Consider the following 15,221-nt stretch of genomic DNA (forward strand, 5'->3'; position numbering starts at 1 on the left):
CCCTGGGGGGACTGCCCTGGGGGGACTGCCCTGGGGGGCGGTACAGCAGTTACAGTTAGCACTCATAATTCCCAGCGAGAAGGTCGTGCACAATATACCTGAAGTGGTCTATTGTAGTGAGTGGTTGGTGGTGGTCGCTTCGCTACCCTAAGTGCAGCTGTTCTACAATAGTAACTTGCCACCACTGAGTGTGAGTGAATAATGACGACAGTGTAGCACTTTGAGAAACTTGGTAATAAGGGCTTGTAAAGCGCAATAAAAGTGAAAGCCATTATTAATATTATTATTAGTATTATTACTTATGTTCTGGCTCTCATGATTTTAAGAACACAATTAATTGCTGCAGTTATTGAGTGCCATAACTGCAGCAGTAAAAACGTGGGAGAAAAATGTAGAGATCTCCAAAAAGTAAAATATGAAATCGCTCAGGACGTTTTGGTCAAACAATAGTCCTATGGTGAAAGTCTTTTTGGTGTTTAGGAAGTAGGGATGGGCACCGTTAAGCGGTACCTACTTGGAACCGACCGAAAAAGCTCCGGTCGGAGGTGGTATCGAAAAATTGTAATTCTTTCGGTGCCAACTTTCGGTTCTTTTTCTCTCCAGACGTCAATATGTGACCCGAGTCTTTAAAAAGCAACATGAACGTGTGCGCAGATAATGAGCCGCTTCAGCGCAAATGGAGGGAAGCAAAGATATATTTTATAGATGTAACTTATAGCGAAGCAAAGCTATGACTTGCTAAACTTTTGTAATAGAGATGACAGAGCCGCGGTCTGCATCAGGACTGAGCCAGGACGTAGACTACACCGGTTGTAAAACCCAGAGCTAAACTAAACCAGTTATAAACCAGGACTAAACCAGGACTGCATAAGAAACTTGAGTTTTTAGTCAAATTGGAAAGCAAAAGAGAGCCGTGACAATAAGAAAGACGTCTTTACCTTTAGCGACAGACCCGGAGGCTGAGCTTACGAGCTCTTGTTTACAACTTTACAGCAGCTGCAGCGAGAGGAATATCAAAGATTGTTTGTTGAAAGCGAGCGCTCACTCTGTATTAGACATTGTTGGTCCAGTGTTGGTAAATTGTCAGTGGCAGAGTGAGCGCTCACACCATGTAAGGATCTTTGACGCGTGAAGTTGCGAACAGCGCAGTGTGTTTAGAAAAGTTTAGCTGAAAGAAAACCATGTCCTGATGTGGATCTGTCCTGTCTCTGCAGCTTAAGAGGTAATAACGTCCTTTCTTTCTTTTTATCGCTGCTTAAGTGGAAATTGTGCTCAAAACATGAAGTCACAGATGACGAACTGAACTATACTTTTTTATACACGTTATTTTTATTGAAATAAAATAAACATGGCATTGGCATCGAAAAAAGTACCGTTAAGGCACCGGAACCGAAAAGCAGGTATCGTTAAAGTACGTGGTATCGAAACGGTAACCAGCCCTTTTAGGAAGTAAAAACTTATGAAGATAAAAAAATAAGGCAACACTTTCTGAGTCTAAGCAACTCCTCAATGTAAAATCTAAAAACATCGCGTGCTGGGTGTTAACTTATCCCATAGGCAGCGGCCTTCTACAGCTCTGCCTCCCAAGTGTAACAAGAACATTAGCCTGTCATTTTAGGCTGTAATCATAACGGTTACTACGATTAGAGCCAAAACAATGGCGTGACTTTGACCAAGGCCAACGTTGAAGGCTTGGCGTATTGTCATGGGCTGAATCTCTCCGACGCTGCTCCAGTTCAATATCCTCCAATTGTGTGCTTTCCACAGCCTGGCTATTTATAGAAGGGCCCTGGGATATTATTAAAACTAACTGCTTTCTCACACTGCTTCAGATTGCACCGTCTGGGCCTGACATGACACCAGAGCCCCGTAAACTCAACAGAGGGAAGTGTCGACATGGTAATCGCCTCATTCACGTTTATGACCATTTTATAAAGTTCTACAAGAGACCAAATAAAGCTGCCTGATGTGAGGCTACAAGCACAGTCCCTTACAGTTTGGCATAGCACAGCAATGTTTAACAAGCTGCAAAGGAATGAATCTGGTGGAAACCTTCAAGAAACCAAACTCAAAGAGAAAGCTACAAATCTAAAACTCCAAATACCGACGGATGGTAGAGATTGGCTTCAGTTTGGGTGTGTATAAGAAAAGGTAAATGCTAGAAATGAAAACTACTATTCACACTATTGAAATCAAAGTCCTCAAAAGCTCAGCACGGAAGGAAAATAAATAAGCTCGTACGGGAGGTCGCACTTTCCAAAGACACAAACATTTTAGCAGACACCCAAGCACCTGGTTATGAAGTTATTTTTTTATTCAAATAAGTTACCCTATTCTATACCAACTCATAAAATATTTGACCTCTCAAGTAGAGCTCGGTACTGTTAAAAAATAGTGTTGATGCTGTTGGGTCCTTGAACGGTGCTAGAAAGTTACTTGGTTGTAATAGCTCCAATACATGATACAAATTTGAAGAAAAAGTATTTCATCTATTCAATTCAGGTTCAACCATCTTTAAACCAGGAAACACCAAATTCGCATTATTAAAGCATGAATTAAAAGGATGTCTCATTAAAATTAAAGTCTGAAAAAGTGGATGACCCTACTACCGTAAGAGGCCCATGTACCACCAGTGGGACCCCCATCAAAGTTTGAGAATCAATGATCCAGGTCCCAAGATAACAGAGACTTCACACAACAGAAATCTAAATGTATAATATAAAGTGGAAACTGAGAAAATGACAATTTCCCGCAGTGCTGCCGCCTTAACTAACTTCTTAAAAAAAAAAAAAAAGACAGACACCACCATAACTACTAAATTTCCTGAGGGAAACACTGCAATTCCTTTACATTTTTTATGGGGGGGGGGACCCCCAGACCCTCCTTTTATGTAGAAACGGTGCTTGCGTTTTGGGCACTGTAGAAAAGTGCAGCCCCCAACCTTTTGAAAATTGGCCCAAATGCCATTATGCAAATTCAACCTTTTTGTAAATATGAATGTGATTTGATCATTTGTCAAAGCTGTGCTTCCTTTTGTGCTCTTGAACTAATGGAATGAGTATAAAGGTGAAGAAAGGTTGATGACACATGGTTTCCACAATCAGCAGAGTTAAAAATAGTCTCTTCAGTGATGATGTGGGACAGTTGTGGTTATGCAGTCAATGTGCTCTCATGGTCACAGACCCTTCACCTACATCCACGGTGGTCTAACTCTCCAAGGCGCTGCTCTGGTGCTTCCTCACTGCCTCCTCTTAATAGCTCTGCCCTTTGTGAAGACACAGCAGGCAAGACCATAATTTGAAGTTTGGAAAAGACACTGGGAAACATCTGCACATCTTCCATTGGACAGAGAATGGTTAAAAGCATGTGTTTTCCTCCACGGCGCTGCGTTTGGATTCAGCAGATCTGAATCGTGGCGCGGGGTCGAGCGTCGCTGCGACCTCGGTCTGCGTTGGCCTTTACTTCTCCTGTTCCACATAAACACTCCAACAGCTCCACAGAGAAACCAGAGCATTTACAAGTTCCCAAATAAATCAATCAATGGATTTATTTGGGAACTTGTAAATGATGTTGTCCTGTTTTCTCAAATCCTGGCACTATCTCTGGTTAAAAAAGGCAACTATAGTACAGGAATGACTAAAGAAGATATCAAAAAATCTAATTTAGACTGAAAAACTCTGAAGGTTCATTTTAGGTTCCTTCCTGAAATTATAGGGGCTTTCATTTTTTCAGGTGATACATCCTTGAAAGGAGTCCCTCATTTATTTGTGAGGACAAGTTCAAATTCTGCAGTAGAATATATCTGTAACTCTCAAAATGTTGGTGCTTTGAGCTGATTTATGTTTAATAATGAAACAAAAGCTGTCAAAGTTCAATGTCCTGTCGGTCAGCACATATAGAGTTAAACAGTAGATATCTATGGTAACGTTTCCTTTCTGACATGGTCCCACACTTTATTGCTGCGATAGTGCGGCGCATTAGCCGCCAGCATCAGCCCGCTCTGGTCGTCTGAGGAATGTCTGGTCTGGGTGGTGGGGGTTTGGGATTGAGCTTTGGTTCTGGGAGCCCATGTGGTCCCAGGACGAGATCGTGCTTGCTCTTCACCAAATAAGGGCATTAGCTCTCCCTCTTCGCTCCTGCTGCTGAGGAGGTTCTTCAGCCGAGAGCACCCCGCTGTCTCCCAGGGAAAGAGTGTGACGTCAGCCTGGAAAGTGGCTCCTTCAGCTGATATGCATCCACTCAAACGGGCGCAGGGAAATCTACTCCAAAGGCTCCAAATCAGCCATCCTTCTGTCTATATTAGGGCAACATGACTCTGCTGTTTGGCATAGCTATGGTACGCAAGGTCCCTCTGCTTTCTGGAGATGTTCCTGTCAAACTAGACAGCAGTGCAACACGCAGGTCCTGGGGTCCATTCCCAGTCCATGTGGGGGTCTTTCAGTGTGTTTGCATATTCTCACAGTCTGATTGGGTGTTCTCTGGATACTCCAGTCGCTCCAGTCTACTCAAAACATGTAACCGTGCACTGTAAGCTCAGTCATGAGATCATAGATGACAACTGTAACGGCTGCTCACTGTCAGACAGCTGCAGAACATCCAGAACCAGGAAGAACGACCATATTAGTCCAGTGCTCTGGTCTCTGCACTGGCTTCCTGTCACTCAGAGAATAGACTTTAAAACAGCTCTGCTTGTTACAAGTCTTTTCATGGTTTAGCACCAAAGTCCATCTCTGACATGATACAGCCGAACCATGTTGGGCCCTGAGAACTTCAGAGACGGGTCTACTAGTGCTTCCAGAGTCAGGACTAAACACAGTGAGAACTTCAGGGAGGGGTCTACTGGTGCTTCCAGAGTCAGGACTAAACACAGTGAGAACTTCAGGGAGGGGTCTACTGGTGCTTCCAGAGTCAGGACTAAACACAGTGAGAACTTCAGGGAGGGGTCTACTGGTGCTTCCAGAGTCAGGACTAAACACAGTGAGAACTTCAGGGAGGGGTCTACTGGTGCTTCCAGAGTCAGGACTAAACACAGTGAGAACTTCAGGGAGGGGTCTACTGGTGCTTCCAGAGTCAGGACTAAACACAGTGAGAAGTTCAAAGAGGGGTCTCCTGGTGCTTCCAGAGTCAGGACTAAATACAGTGAGAACTTCAGGGAGGGGTCTCCTGGTGCTTCCAGAGTCAGGACTAAATACAGTGAGAACTTCAGGGAGGGGTCTACTGGTGCTTCCAGAGTCAGGACTACATACAGTGAGAACTTCAGAGACAGGTCTCCTGGTAGTATATTGATAATAATCAAATAATTAAAAACCAAATCGCAGTATTTTTCCACAGAATTCTGACGAACCCTTGCATGAACATTTGGCGCAACCAGCATTTTACACAGTTTTTACATATTTGCAAAGAAACTAAGCGTGCCACTGTCGGGCAGTAGTTGTTGTGACTTGGATCCCAGCGTTGTTCACCTCCAGCGTGAGGGGAATGCTGTACACCGTCATATCCCCGCGTGGCCCTGCTGTGATGTGTGTCAACAGTCTGGGCCTGTGCTGTGCTGATGCAGGCCCTCTTCTGAGGCTCCTTCCCTGACCCACTTCTCCTGCTCTCAGCTGCACATGAAAGACCCCCCGCACAATGAGGCGGCCCGTTTGGAGCGCACACGGCACAATGAGAGGAAAGGCTGCAGCTGGGTGTCACTGGAAACACTGCACGTGATGGAAACGTGCACACAAACACACACACATCAGCAACAGCAGAGGGCTTCCTACTATTGTGCTCCGGGACAGATTCACTTCAAACAGCCCCAACAAGCACGAATGCTGTGTCTGTTTTAGTCTAACCGGTGTTTGCTAACACAGCAGCAGGGCCTGAGTGGCTAACACTGATGCAGAAGTACAAGGGAACGGAAGGACAAAAAACAATGTATGTCTGTATCACATATGCTAGATGTTAGTGATCCCAGATAAAGGGCAGGCACATGTTCATTCATACACTCATGACCAATCGGCATCACCATCAGCTACTAAGGTTCGGTTCGGTTCGGTTCGGTACAGTTCATTTCAGTTCAGTAAACGTGTGCAATAAGCTCAAAGTGCACTGTCAACGTAGAAAAGGACATTACACAACATAAAAACAAACAAATGCCACATAAGAAACTTAAAGAGACTAAATGCAAGTTGGTCATTTTATGCTCACTACTGCCACCTCAGGTCTTATGCCTAACTGCTGTCTCTCATGCATGACGGCACTTCAGACCCAAAGTAACAACTTTCTGAGTGACAGTGCAGGATTTTAGAGGCAGTTGTGGTGAACAGGTCTGAGCTCATTCTACACATTAGGACATGGCTGGAAAATGTAGGGGGAGGAAAATACTTGGTTTTAACATTTTTAAACTCTGTATAGTCCCTTTAAGGGCAAAATATTGTACAATAAAAAGTCCATACAAAAACTGTAAGTGCTTTGTTTAAAGTTATCACAGTTTGTGGAAACAAACTGTTTGAATGACGATCAGGAGAACATTTGACAGAGCGATACCGTTTCCCTGAGGGAAGCATCTCCAAAATTGCCCTTTCAGCGTGGCCTGAGGCGACATAACAATTTGTAAAGCTTGATTCAAGAGTTGGGCTTTATATGTGGTCTTCTATTCTTTAGAGTGAGACCAAACCACACAGTGATACACCTGGTTGGGACACGCTTCATTACGCAATACTAAAAGAGAAATCTGAACTATCACATTTATGTGCTCTGTCAGTCATGTTAGAACCTCCAATGAGGCTGAACACGTCAGGCTTGATATCTGTCATGTCACTAATCTTTACTTAAGGTAATCAGGTTCTATTCACTTTATTCCGCCCCGCCAACTTTTGTCACGGATCAGCACTTCCGTTGTAATGACACTTCCAGTAGAGCACGAAGTCCGTTGTGGACAATGAGGGAAAATGTTCACAGCTAAAATATGATGCACAGTTGATTGATTTGTGTGAAATGTCCAATGTTGATTTAAACCAGCAAGTCAACTCTGCGCTGTTTCATGGCTTTGTGTATGTGTAGCATCCTCTGACGTCTGCAGTCCTATGCAAACACATACGAGAGAAGGAGTGGGCACAATTCATGGCGCCGCCTACAGGAACCTCCGGAATAAGGTGAATAGGTTATTCATATGATCATGTCATGTTGTTATAGCGTTCTGAAGATTCTTCAGTTTCTGGCTTCAATGTGTATTGGGCTTGACAAGCTTCTTATCACTACAGTTTACTTATTATTCACAAGTGCCTTGCACAAGAACATGGCAACTGTCTGAACCACCGGGAGCTGGGATTCAGAACGCCAACTGTCTGGTCATGGCGACCCACTGTGTAATCTGGTGTATCTATGAATGGCTGTTTCGGTTTTGTTGACTACAGATGAACCTTGGACACAATATTTTACACAGAGCATCAAAAACAGGTAGCTCTAGATTTTACTCTGGTTTCCTAACATATAAACTCAAGTAAAACTTTTGTGATTCCCACCGTCACATCTGTCCCCACACTTCACGCACAAAAGGACACAGGACAAAGCCCAAAGGATGTGCACCATAAACTAGCCAAGTCAGCCAACCTGGAGGACTATTAGTCCACTGCACTACTGAAGCTCTTATTGTCAAACCTGCAAACCCGACTTACCGACTCATCCAGTGCAAAACGCAGGCAGCCATGTTCGTACAGCACGAAGAACCTCCTCTGCCATTTCTGCAACAACACAGAGTCCAAACACAGGCATTAGGGAAAACTGGGATGCACAATGTGTCTTTTTCATTGATAAATATGAGGCATTACCTGGTCAGTGTTCCAGTTAGTGACATTATGAATCTGTTTAAATGGTAGGGATGCACCGATACCACTTTTTCTAAAACTGATACGAGTACTTTGATTTAAGTACTTGCCGATGCCGAATACCGATACGAGTACAAGGCATTTTCTTCGACATACTTACTTTTTCACAGCAGATTGGTTTGTAATTAGTAAATTTACTCGTTTACATTTCCTTAAGTAAAGTAGGCTACACTTTTAAGAGAAGTTATGTCAGAATTGTACAGATGCAATTTTTTTTTCCATTCAATATTATTTTTTATTTTTATTGCACTGCCCATCACACCCCATGTCCAAAAGCTCCTCAATGCATGTGCCTTATTGATTTATGTATTTTTATTTTACAATAGTATTGAGATGGTTACTTTTTACTGCCTTTGCGATGCCCAATCCCGTCAGACCTTGGAAGCTAAGCAGGGAAGGGCCTGGTCGGTACTTGGATGGGAGACTGTTTAGTAAAACCAGGAAGCCTAGCGAATGCAGTGAGTGAGTGGTTGGTGGTGGTCGGAGGGGCCGATGGCGCAGACTGGTTGCCTCGCTTCCGTCAGTCTACCCCAGGGCAGCTGTGGCTACAATAGTAGCTTACCACCACCGGGTATGGAGTGAATGAATAATGCAATGTAAAGCGTCTTTGAGTGTCCAGAAAAGCGCTATATAAAACTGATGCATTATTATTATTATTATCTCTTTTCTCCTTTACTTCAGCTCCGTGTGGATTTTCTCGTGTGTTTATAGTAACTTAGCGAGTTGCCAACAGCAATTTCATTGTTTTGCTGCAGCTCATTTTTGCTCAATATGGACATGCAGTATCTCTTTGATTTGGATTTTCCGGGGACTGGGTTAGTTTTTCAGATGAATAAGCCTCTGGGCATAAAACGGCGTCAGAATCGTCAAAACTGTTAGCTGCGAATTGGCGGCTAGTTAGCAACATTAGCAACATTAGCCTGTATCTTGTAAACACTGCAGACTCCACGCTGCAGCACTAACAACATTAAGCTCTGGTTAAATCCAGCTCAGACTCTGATTTAGGGAGTGCCGTCTGTAATAAAGTCAGTTCTCCAGTTTGTTGTTGTTTTCTGTCCTCAGTGGAGCTGCTCCTGTAGAAGCGCCGGACACACGGCAAGTGGTATCGGTTTCTGGTATCGGGACCTCATTATTGAGTACGAGTATGAGTACAAGCATGTGGTATCTGCCCGATACCCAATACTGGTATCGGTGCATCCCTATTAACTGGACACCTCAGCATTGATATTTTATGCTCGTATTTTTACGACAAGCATGTTCCGTGTTTGGAAAGGACATGTTATCTCTGAGGATTGTGTTGGTTAGCTTCTCGTCTGGAGGAGCACCCTCTGCAGGCAGCAGTGGGAATAATCAGTGCTAAACAAATCAATGGTGTCGTAATAAAAAGTACAGAATTGGCCTTTCGCAAATATTAGCAAGCTCTGGGAAAAAGTGGAGCTTTGCATGTAGTAAGGGGACACGTGTGTGTTTGTTAGAGGATGACATGGGAGTGATTCTCACTCCTGTCCCGTCCCCATCCCAATCCTAGTGTCATGTGCGAAAATCTTGTCCTGTCCCGCTCCTGCCAAAGTCAGTCCCAGTCCTGTCTCCCTCCCACACGTTTTACAATGTAGTTTTGAAGATGCACATTAAATGCAACCACTGTTGTATGGACCTGTCATGCTCTTGCACTACGGGCAAGTTCTCTTCTTCTGTCTAGCAATGACAGCTCATGAAACTCTGGGCAAACGACAATCGAGTATTAGCATGGCTCTTTAAAAGTGAAAATATATCTCCATTCCTCTACATTTGAACTTGATTTGTTAAAAAGATAAGTTTTGCACATACAATTCTTATAAGGAACTTAAAAACAAATCTAAACTAGTGCGGGGGAATGTGAATGAAGAAGAAGAAGAGAGCGCTGTGGAGTCCATCTTTACAACACGTGAAGGAAGGACATCTAGTTTTCACTGACTAAAGCCTGTTTTGATGCTGGGTTTCCGTTCCATCCTTGGTCATGCTCTATAGTGCTGTATAAATTTGACTTGTAAGTTTGTGCGTGAGTTGGAAAACAGGAAGTCCGCCCGCCCAATGCCTCAGGCTGCTTACTTTACTGATGAGGAGCACTATACAACATGTACTGCATTAAACAGCAGGCACTGGACACTTGCACACTTTAGGAACAAATGTGGGAAAGGTTTGGTGCCGTCACTCTGCCAAGAGCCGGGCCTGATATGGACAAAGGAGAACTGGGGATGAATGTGGCAATGTGGATGAAAGTTGTTGATGCACCTTCTGCCCCCAGAGGCTAGGGGAGGTACTGTATATGGACTTCTTACATTATACTATGCAATAGACAGAACCTAGAACATTTTGAGGTCCATAATCCCTCACCAGACCCTTTCTGAGCAGTTCTGTGTTCAAAGTGGCTCATTTATTAAGTCAGGTGCTAAATTGCAAGTTGTACAAAAAATTAGCAAGTGCTAGTTTGTGGGTGTGTGGCCCCTGATTTACCATTAGAAAAAAAGGTGCTCTCAAAGGCTTGAGCACTTTTGACAAACCACATAAAAAGGTTATGATGCATAAATGACAGATGCCCACTCTTGTTACTTTATTAAGAACAAAATAATAACTGTCAAATAAATCTGCTTATCTCGATATTTAGCTTCAGAGAAATAGGCCATGGGGATGTGCTGATAACTTGAATCCGTAAGCAGCAGTAGGCTAACCAGCGCTGCTGAATATCAGACTGAAGATCATAAGGTTTTTGAAAGCAGAGTTCCGAATGTCTCGTCTATAATCCTGAGTATGAAGCTTTGAAAGTGTAAAATGTGTCAGTGTTGAACTGTGACAGCAGGGGCGCTGTATGGGGGCATAAGGTTGATTTATTCAAGAGATTCATGTTTAGTAGGTTCTTCAGAGGGAGCTTGTTTTAAAGACAAGAAAACAGCATATTCAAAAACAAAAAGTGATAAGTCTATCTCTTATGGTCATGAAGTTAAAAGCAAAGGTCTGCAACATAATATATAAAATGATGATTGGATCACGGAAAGGAGTGGCCAAGTATTTGTATTCTAGTTTGAGTGAAATTTGTGTGTTTTTATAGACGCAACTTCAATGCCACAGATTTACTAGCATGCTATTACAAATGAAAGCTTGCATGTGTCCTATTTCTACTGCTTTCTGCTGAGGGTGCTCCAGGTCAGTTCAAACTCTGGCCAACAGTCCTCACTTCAGTAGTTTTATTTTGACCATGGGAATGTTTGGACATGATGTTGTAAATGAAGACTGTGTCCTTACCCGAGACCTCTGCATGGGGTTGTCGAAGTCGGTTCCCTCCGGGGCCAGGCACAGCCATCCTCCGTAGATGGGCTTGGCCTGTGGAGGAAGGAGAGAGGTGGGTTAGACGCTGATTACGATGAGGGAGTGTGAGGGGTGTGGGGGAGGGCCACTCCAGATGTTTCACTGGGTTTGTGCTCAGGCCTCACTGCCTGTGATGACATCCACCAGTCTCTCCCCACCACAGACACTCACAACAGCAGCCCTCACGGATTACTGGGACAGCCCAAATCTGACACTGCTGATTACCAATAGCTGCAAGAAGCAAATCACAAAGATTGGAATTATTTGGGTAACAGAATGCTCTTTGAAAATAAAAAAGGAAGAAATCTGTCTCCAAGGCTGTGTGCCAAAGTGCACTCTGACCCCTCCATGTGGTAGACCAGTGGTTTTACAAACTTTCACACCAAGAACCAGCTCTCAGAATGTGACCTCCCAATTCCACCAGATCAAAAACACACCACAAACTAGGGCCGATTCGACATGCATCGCGATACTCAGGGGCAAATCCAATGCATATCACTATACTCAGGGGCCAATTCGATGTGTATCGTGATACTCAGGGGCAAATCCAATACGTATTGCGATACTCAGGGGCAAATCGGCCCACATATCGGATATGTATTGTAATACATTAAGCAATTATGCTAAGATTGAAAAGTGCACAAAAAACACAAAACGTAACAGTGCTGTAAATGTTACGTGTGATAAAAATGCTTGAAAGTATTCCAATACTTGATTAAGTATCAATACTTGATATTGCAACAAAAAGTCCCAGCTCTACAAAATATCGTTTTGCATTATATCACAATGCGGGGTTTTTTTGTGATGCAAATCTATGATATCGTATCAGGTGCCATGTATCAGAATACTTTTGTTACTGACACAAAAGTTGATACGGTTAATACCTGTTTTGGTGCCGATTGGTTTAAACTAAAGTTTTCAATCTGCTTTGTCGGACTGACATATATTTATTTTAACTTCCTGCTTTCTTATTCAATTCAAATCACTCAATTTATACGGATCGGATCGAATGTTTCAGGATACCAACAACAGTGTGTCGTCGCAGTCCTAAAATAGACCTAAATCAGACTCATTTAGGTCAAAACTTGTAGATCATGACCACGTGAACAATTCCATGTACCATCTGTGGGACAGGCTCCACAGTTTGAGAACCACTGCCGTGATTCAGACACACGACACAGATCAGGTGACTGGCACTTCAGTAAAGCCAAAGTTTGCTAAAACCAACCCGGCAACTACAAGACAAATGCTTTAGATGTCCTCATATTACCCAAATAACTGCAGCCGTTATGATTTGGAAACTGTTTGATTGTAAATGACTCTGCGGCTCTGATAAAGTCCCTCAGATCTCTCCTTTACAGTGATCAGTGGTGACAGAGAGCGGAAAGGCTGAAACAGTGTGGACATGTAAACATGGGGCTCTCCTGCTGCGCTGCTGGCTCTGTAAAGCCCTCTCCTTTCTGCAGTAGCTCCAGCTTGTGTTAACCATTAGCCCCTGCACAAGGTAAATGCCTGTGTTTGCTCTAATACTGGCCCCCGCGCCGCTCCAAGTCACTGCACGCCTCTCATAAATCTATACGGCTGTGTTCGGACCTGCTCGGCGTGCCTATAGACGCGCAGAGAAACGCATTGGAAAGGTTAGCCTCCCCAGGCGGCACCTTTGACACAGATACACCCGGCACTAAAGATGTTGGCGCTGCGAGATATAACAGAATCAAAAAGGACAGAGGCAAAGGATGGCAAAGGACGAAGACACTACTTCTGAACTCGTAGTGAATGATCTTAAACCTATTGTTATTGAACTCTAGGGCTGCAGAGTGCTTAATTCTCATTAGTTGTGCTGTTTTACAAGTTATTTCAATAATTCACAACTTTCCCACAACTCTTCCATAACTTACACATAAAAAGACAGTTTCAGTTGATGAATTTGCACATAGGATGCGTGACGATGAGCGCCCGGTGGTTACTTCTTCAGACTGAATGACAGCCTCTCACGCCTTCACCTCAGCTCCCACATTACTCTGCAAACTCAACCTGATTTGACGAGGCAGACATGACAGATAAATGCTGCTTGTGGATCGCTTTATTCCCCTGGGATGTCGCTCATGTGCACATGTGCTTTCTCTACAACGCCAACTTTAGATGTCATGTTAAACCAAAGGCACGGCCCATTAACTGAAGCAGAGGCGGCATCTCCTCCGAGCGCCTCGCTCAGGGCTCTGTGCTTACTTACCATTCACCCACTGTTCGGGGTGTAGTTTGGTCCACTTGTGAGTAGGGCTGCAACTAACGATTATTTTGGTAATCGATTAATCTACCGATTATTTTTACGATTAATTGATGAATCGCTTGGCTGTGAATGGTGTATGAAAATTGTATTTTTTTCATTTATTTTTAATCACATAAAGCTAAAGTGGCATCTCTTGAGGACATGTTGATGGAGTAAACTTAAACTGTGTTGTAAAGTGTTTTTGTAATGCCAGTTCTGCTTTATTAATTGGATGAGACACAGACGGAAATTTTCAATGTACAAAACTCTACAGATCCTAACTTGAAAAACAAAGTAGGCTTCCATCAAAAATAAAAAATGTTCATGTAATTTTTGCTCTTTTTAAGTCTGTGTTTACTAGAAAACGATTAATCGATTACTAAAATAGTTGACAACTATTTCAATAATCGATTAGTTGTCGATTAATCGATTAGTTGTTTCAGCCCTACTTGTGAGCCAGCTTGTATTTTATATTGAAAATAGCAGATTATTGTACAGTATACAGTAGGAGAGTGACAATATATCGATTTTCCGATATATCGCAATGTTTTGTGGGACGATACCGGTGCTTTTTATTCCGATAACGATACTTTTGATGACGCCTGATGCATATTAATGAGTGACGTCATGCATATTAATGAGGCAGCAGTGCTCTACTGTTTTCACAGGCCCCTTCCGAGAGGTCCTACACCTACACCAGACAAGAAGCTTCTGAATTGGTCTGTCAGTTAGGAAAAGGAGCCTCAATATCACAGCCACTTTAGCACAGGGACCTCTGGTGCGAACTAACCTGTGATTAGGAGCTATGTGCCATCCCATAAGCCACTGCGCCAATCCCCCCACCCTCAAGTAATTCATGCGCAACCACAACCAATGTCTTTGTTTGGACACTATGTTGTTGTTGGACACTGTACAGTAGGGGGCGACATGCACTTTTGTTTGGCCACCATTCCACCAATAACTTTGAAGAAGAAGAAGAAGAGAAACAGCTGTTGGTGATGTCACTTCCCCTCCCCTGGGTAACGACGGTGAAATTGTACAAATGCTGCTGAAACTTTAATTCATTAACTGCATAGAGATCTAACAGTCGACCCATGAAAGGTTAAGGATTATTTGCTAGTGTTAGTGCTTAGAGGCTATGATTTAATGGTTTCGGACGCAGCCACAGTCAATAGAGGCCAACAGTGATCAAGAATTCAGTTTTAAGCACTTGGACCAAGCACTGTCACATAAATAATTTACTTTTAATGATAGTTTTTATATTTATATATAAGATTAATGTGTGGTTGATTTATTCCTTTTGAAATAGGACTGTGGTTTCTTGTTTATTTAAATGTAAATGAAGTCACTGACAGATCTATAGACCCATTTTCAGCGTGTAAGTCTGGGATCATCTAAAGACACAGAAAAAAGGGGGTTACAAAGCACATGGAAAGAAATGTGAACGATGAAAAATATGTGGTATGTTAAAATTAAGGTAAAAAGTCGGATGTTTTTTTTATTAATCGTGATGTATCTTAGGTTATTTTTGTGCAATATATCGATTATCGCAGTATCGGTGTATCGTGAGAAAATCGTTATCATACACCATGTATTGTGTATCGAATCTCGAGGTACCCAGAGGTTCCCACCCCTAGTACACAGTATCTAAACTAACAACCATTAAACAGACTATAAATGTGTTGCACCTTCAATTATTACAAATGTTTATTACATTTTACAGAAGGAGGCCCTGAGTTATT

General features: G+C 42.9%; 1 protein-coding gene across 1 annotated transcript in view; it reads right to left on the reverse strand.

The window, feature by feature from the left end:
* The window catches only part of LOC306979209 (myosin phosphatase Rho interacting protein), a 69,784-nt gene that overhangs the window by 39,459 nt on the left and 15,104 nt on the right, over positions 1 to 15,221 (reverse strand). The window contains exons 2-3 of the mRNA XM_079578064.1: positions 11,148 to 11,225; positions 7,659 to 7,724 (exon numbers count right to left, since the gene is read on the reverse strand). Coding sequence (XP_079434190.1) covers positions 7,659 to 7,724; positions 11,148 to 11,225 — 144 coding nt within the window. The remainder of the gene's footprint in view (positions 1 to 7,658; positions 7,725 to 11,147; positions 11,226 to 15,221) is intronic.

Source organism: Gobius niger (genome assembly GCF_951799975.1).
Source record: "Gobius niger genome assembly, chromosome: 19".
Lineage (NCBI taxonomy): Eukaryota > Metazoa > Chordata > Actinopteri > Gobiiformes > Gobiidae > Gobius > Gobius niger.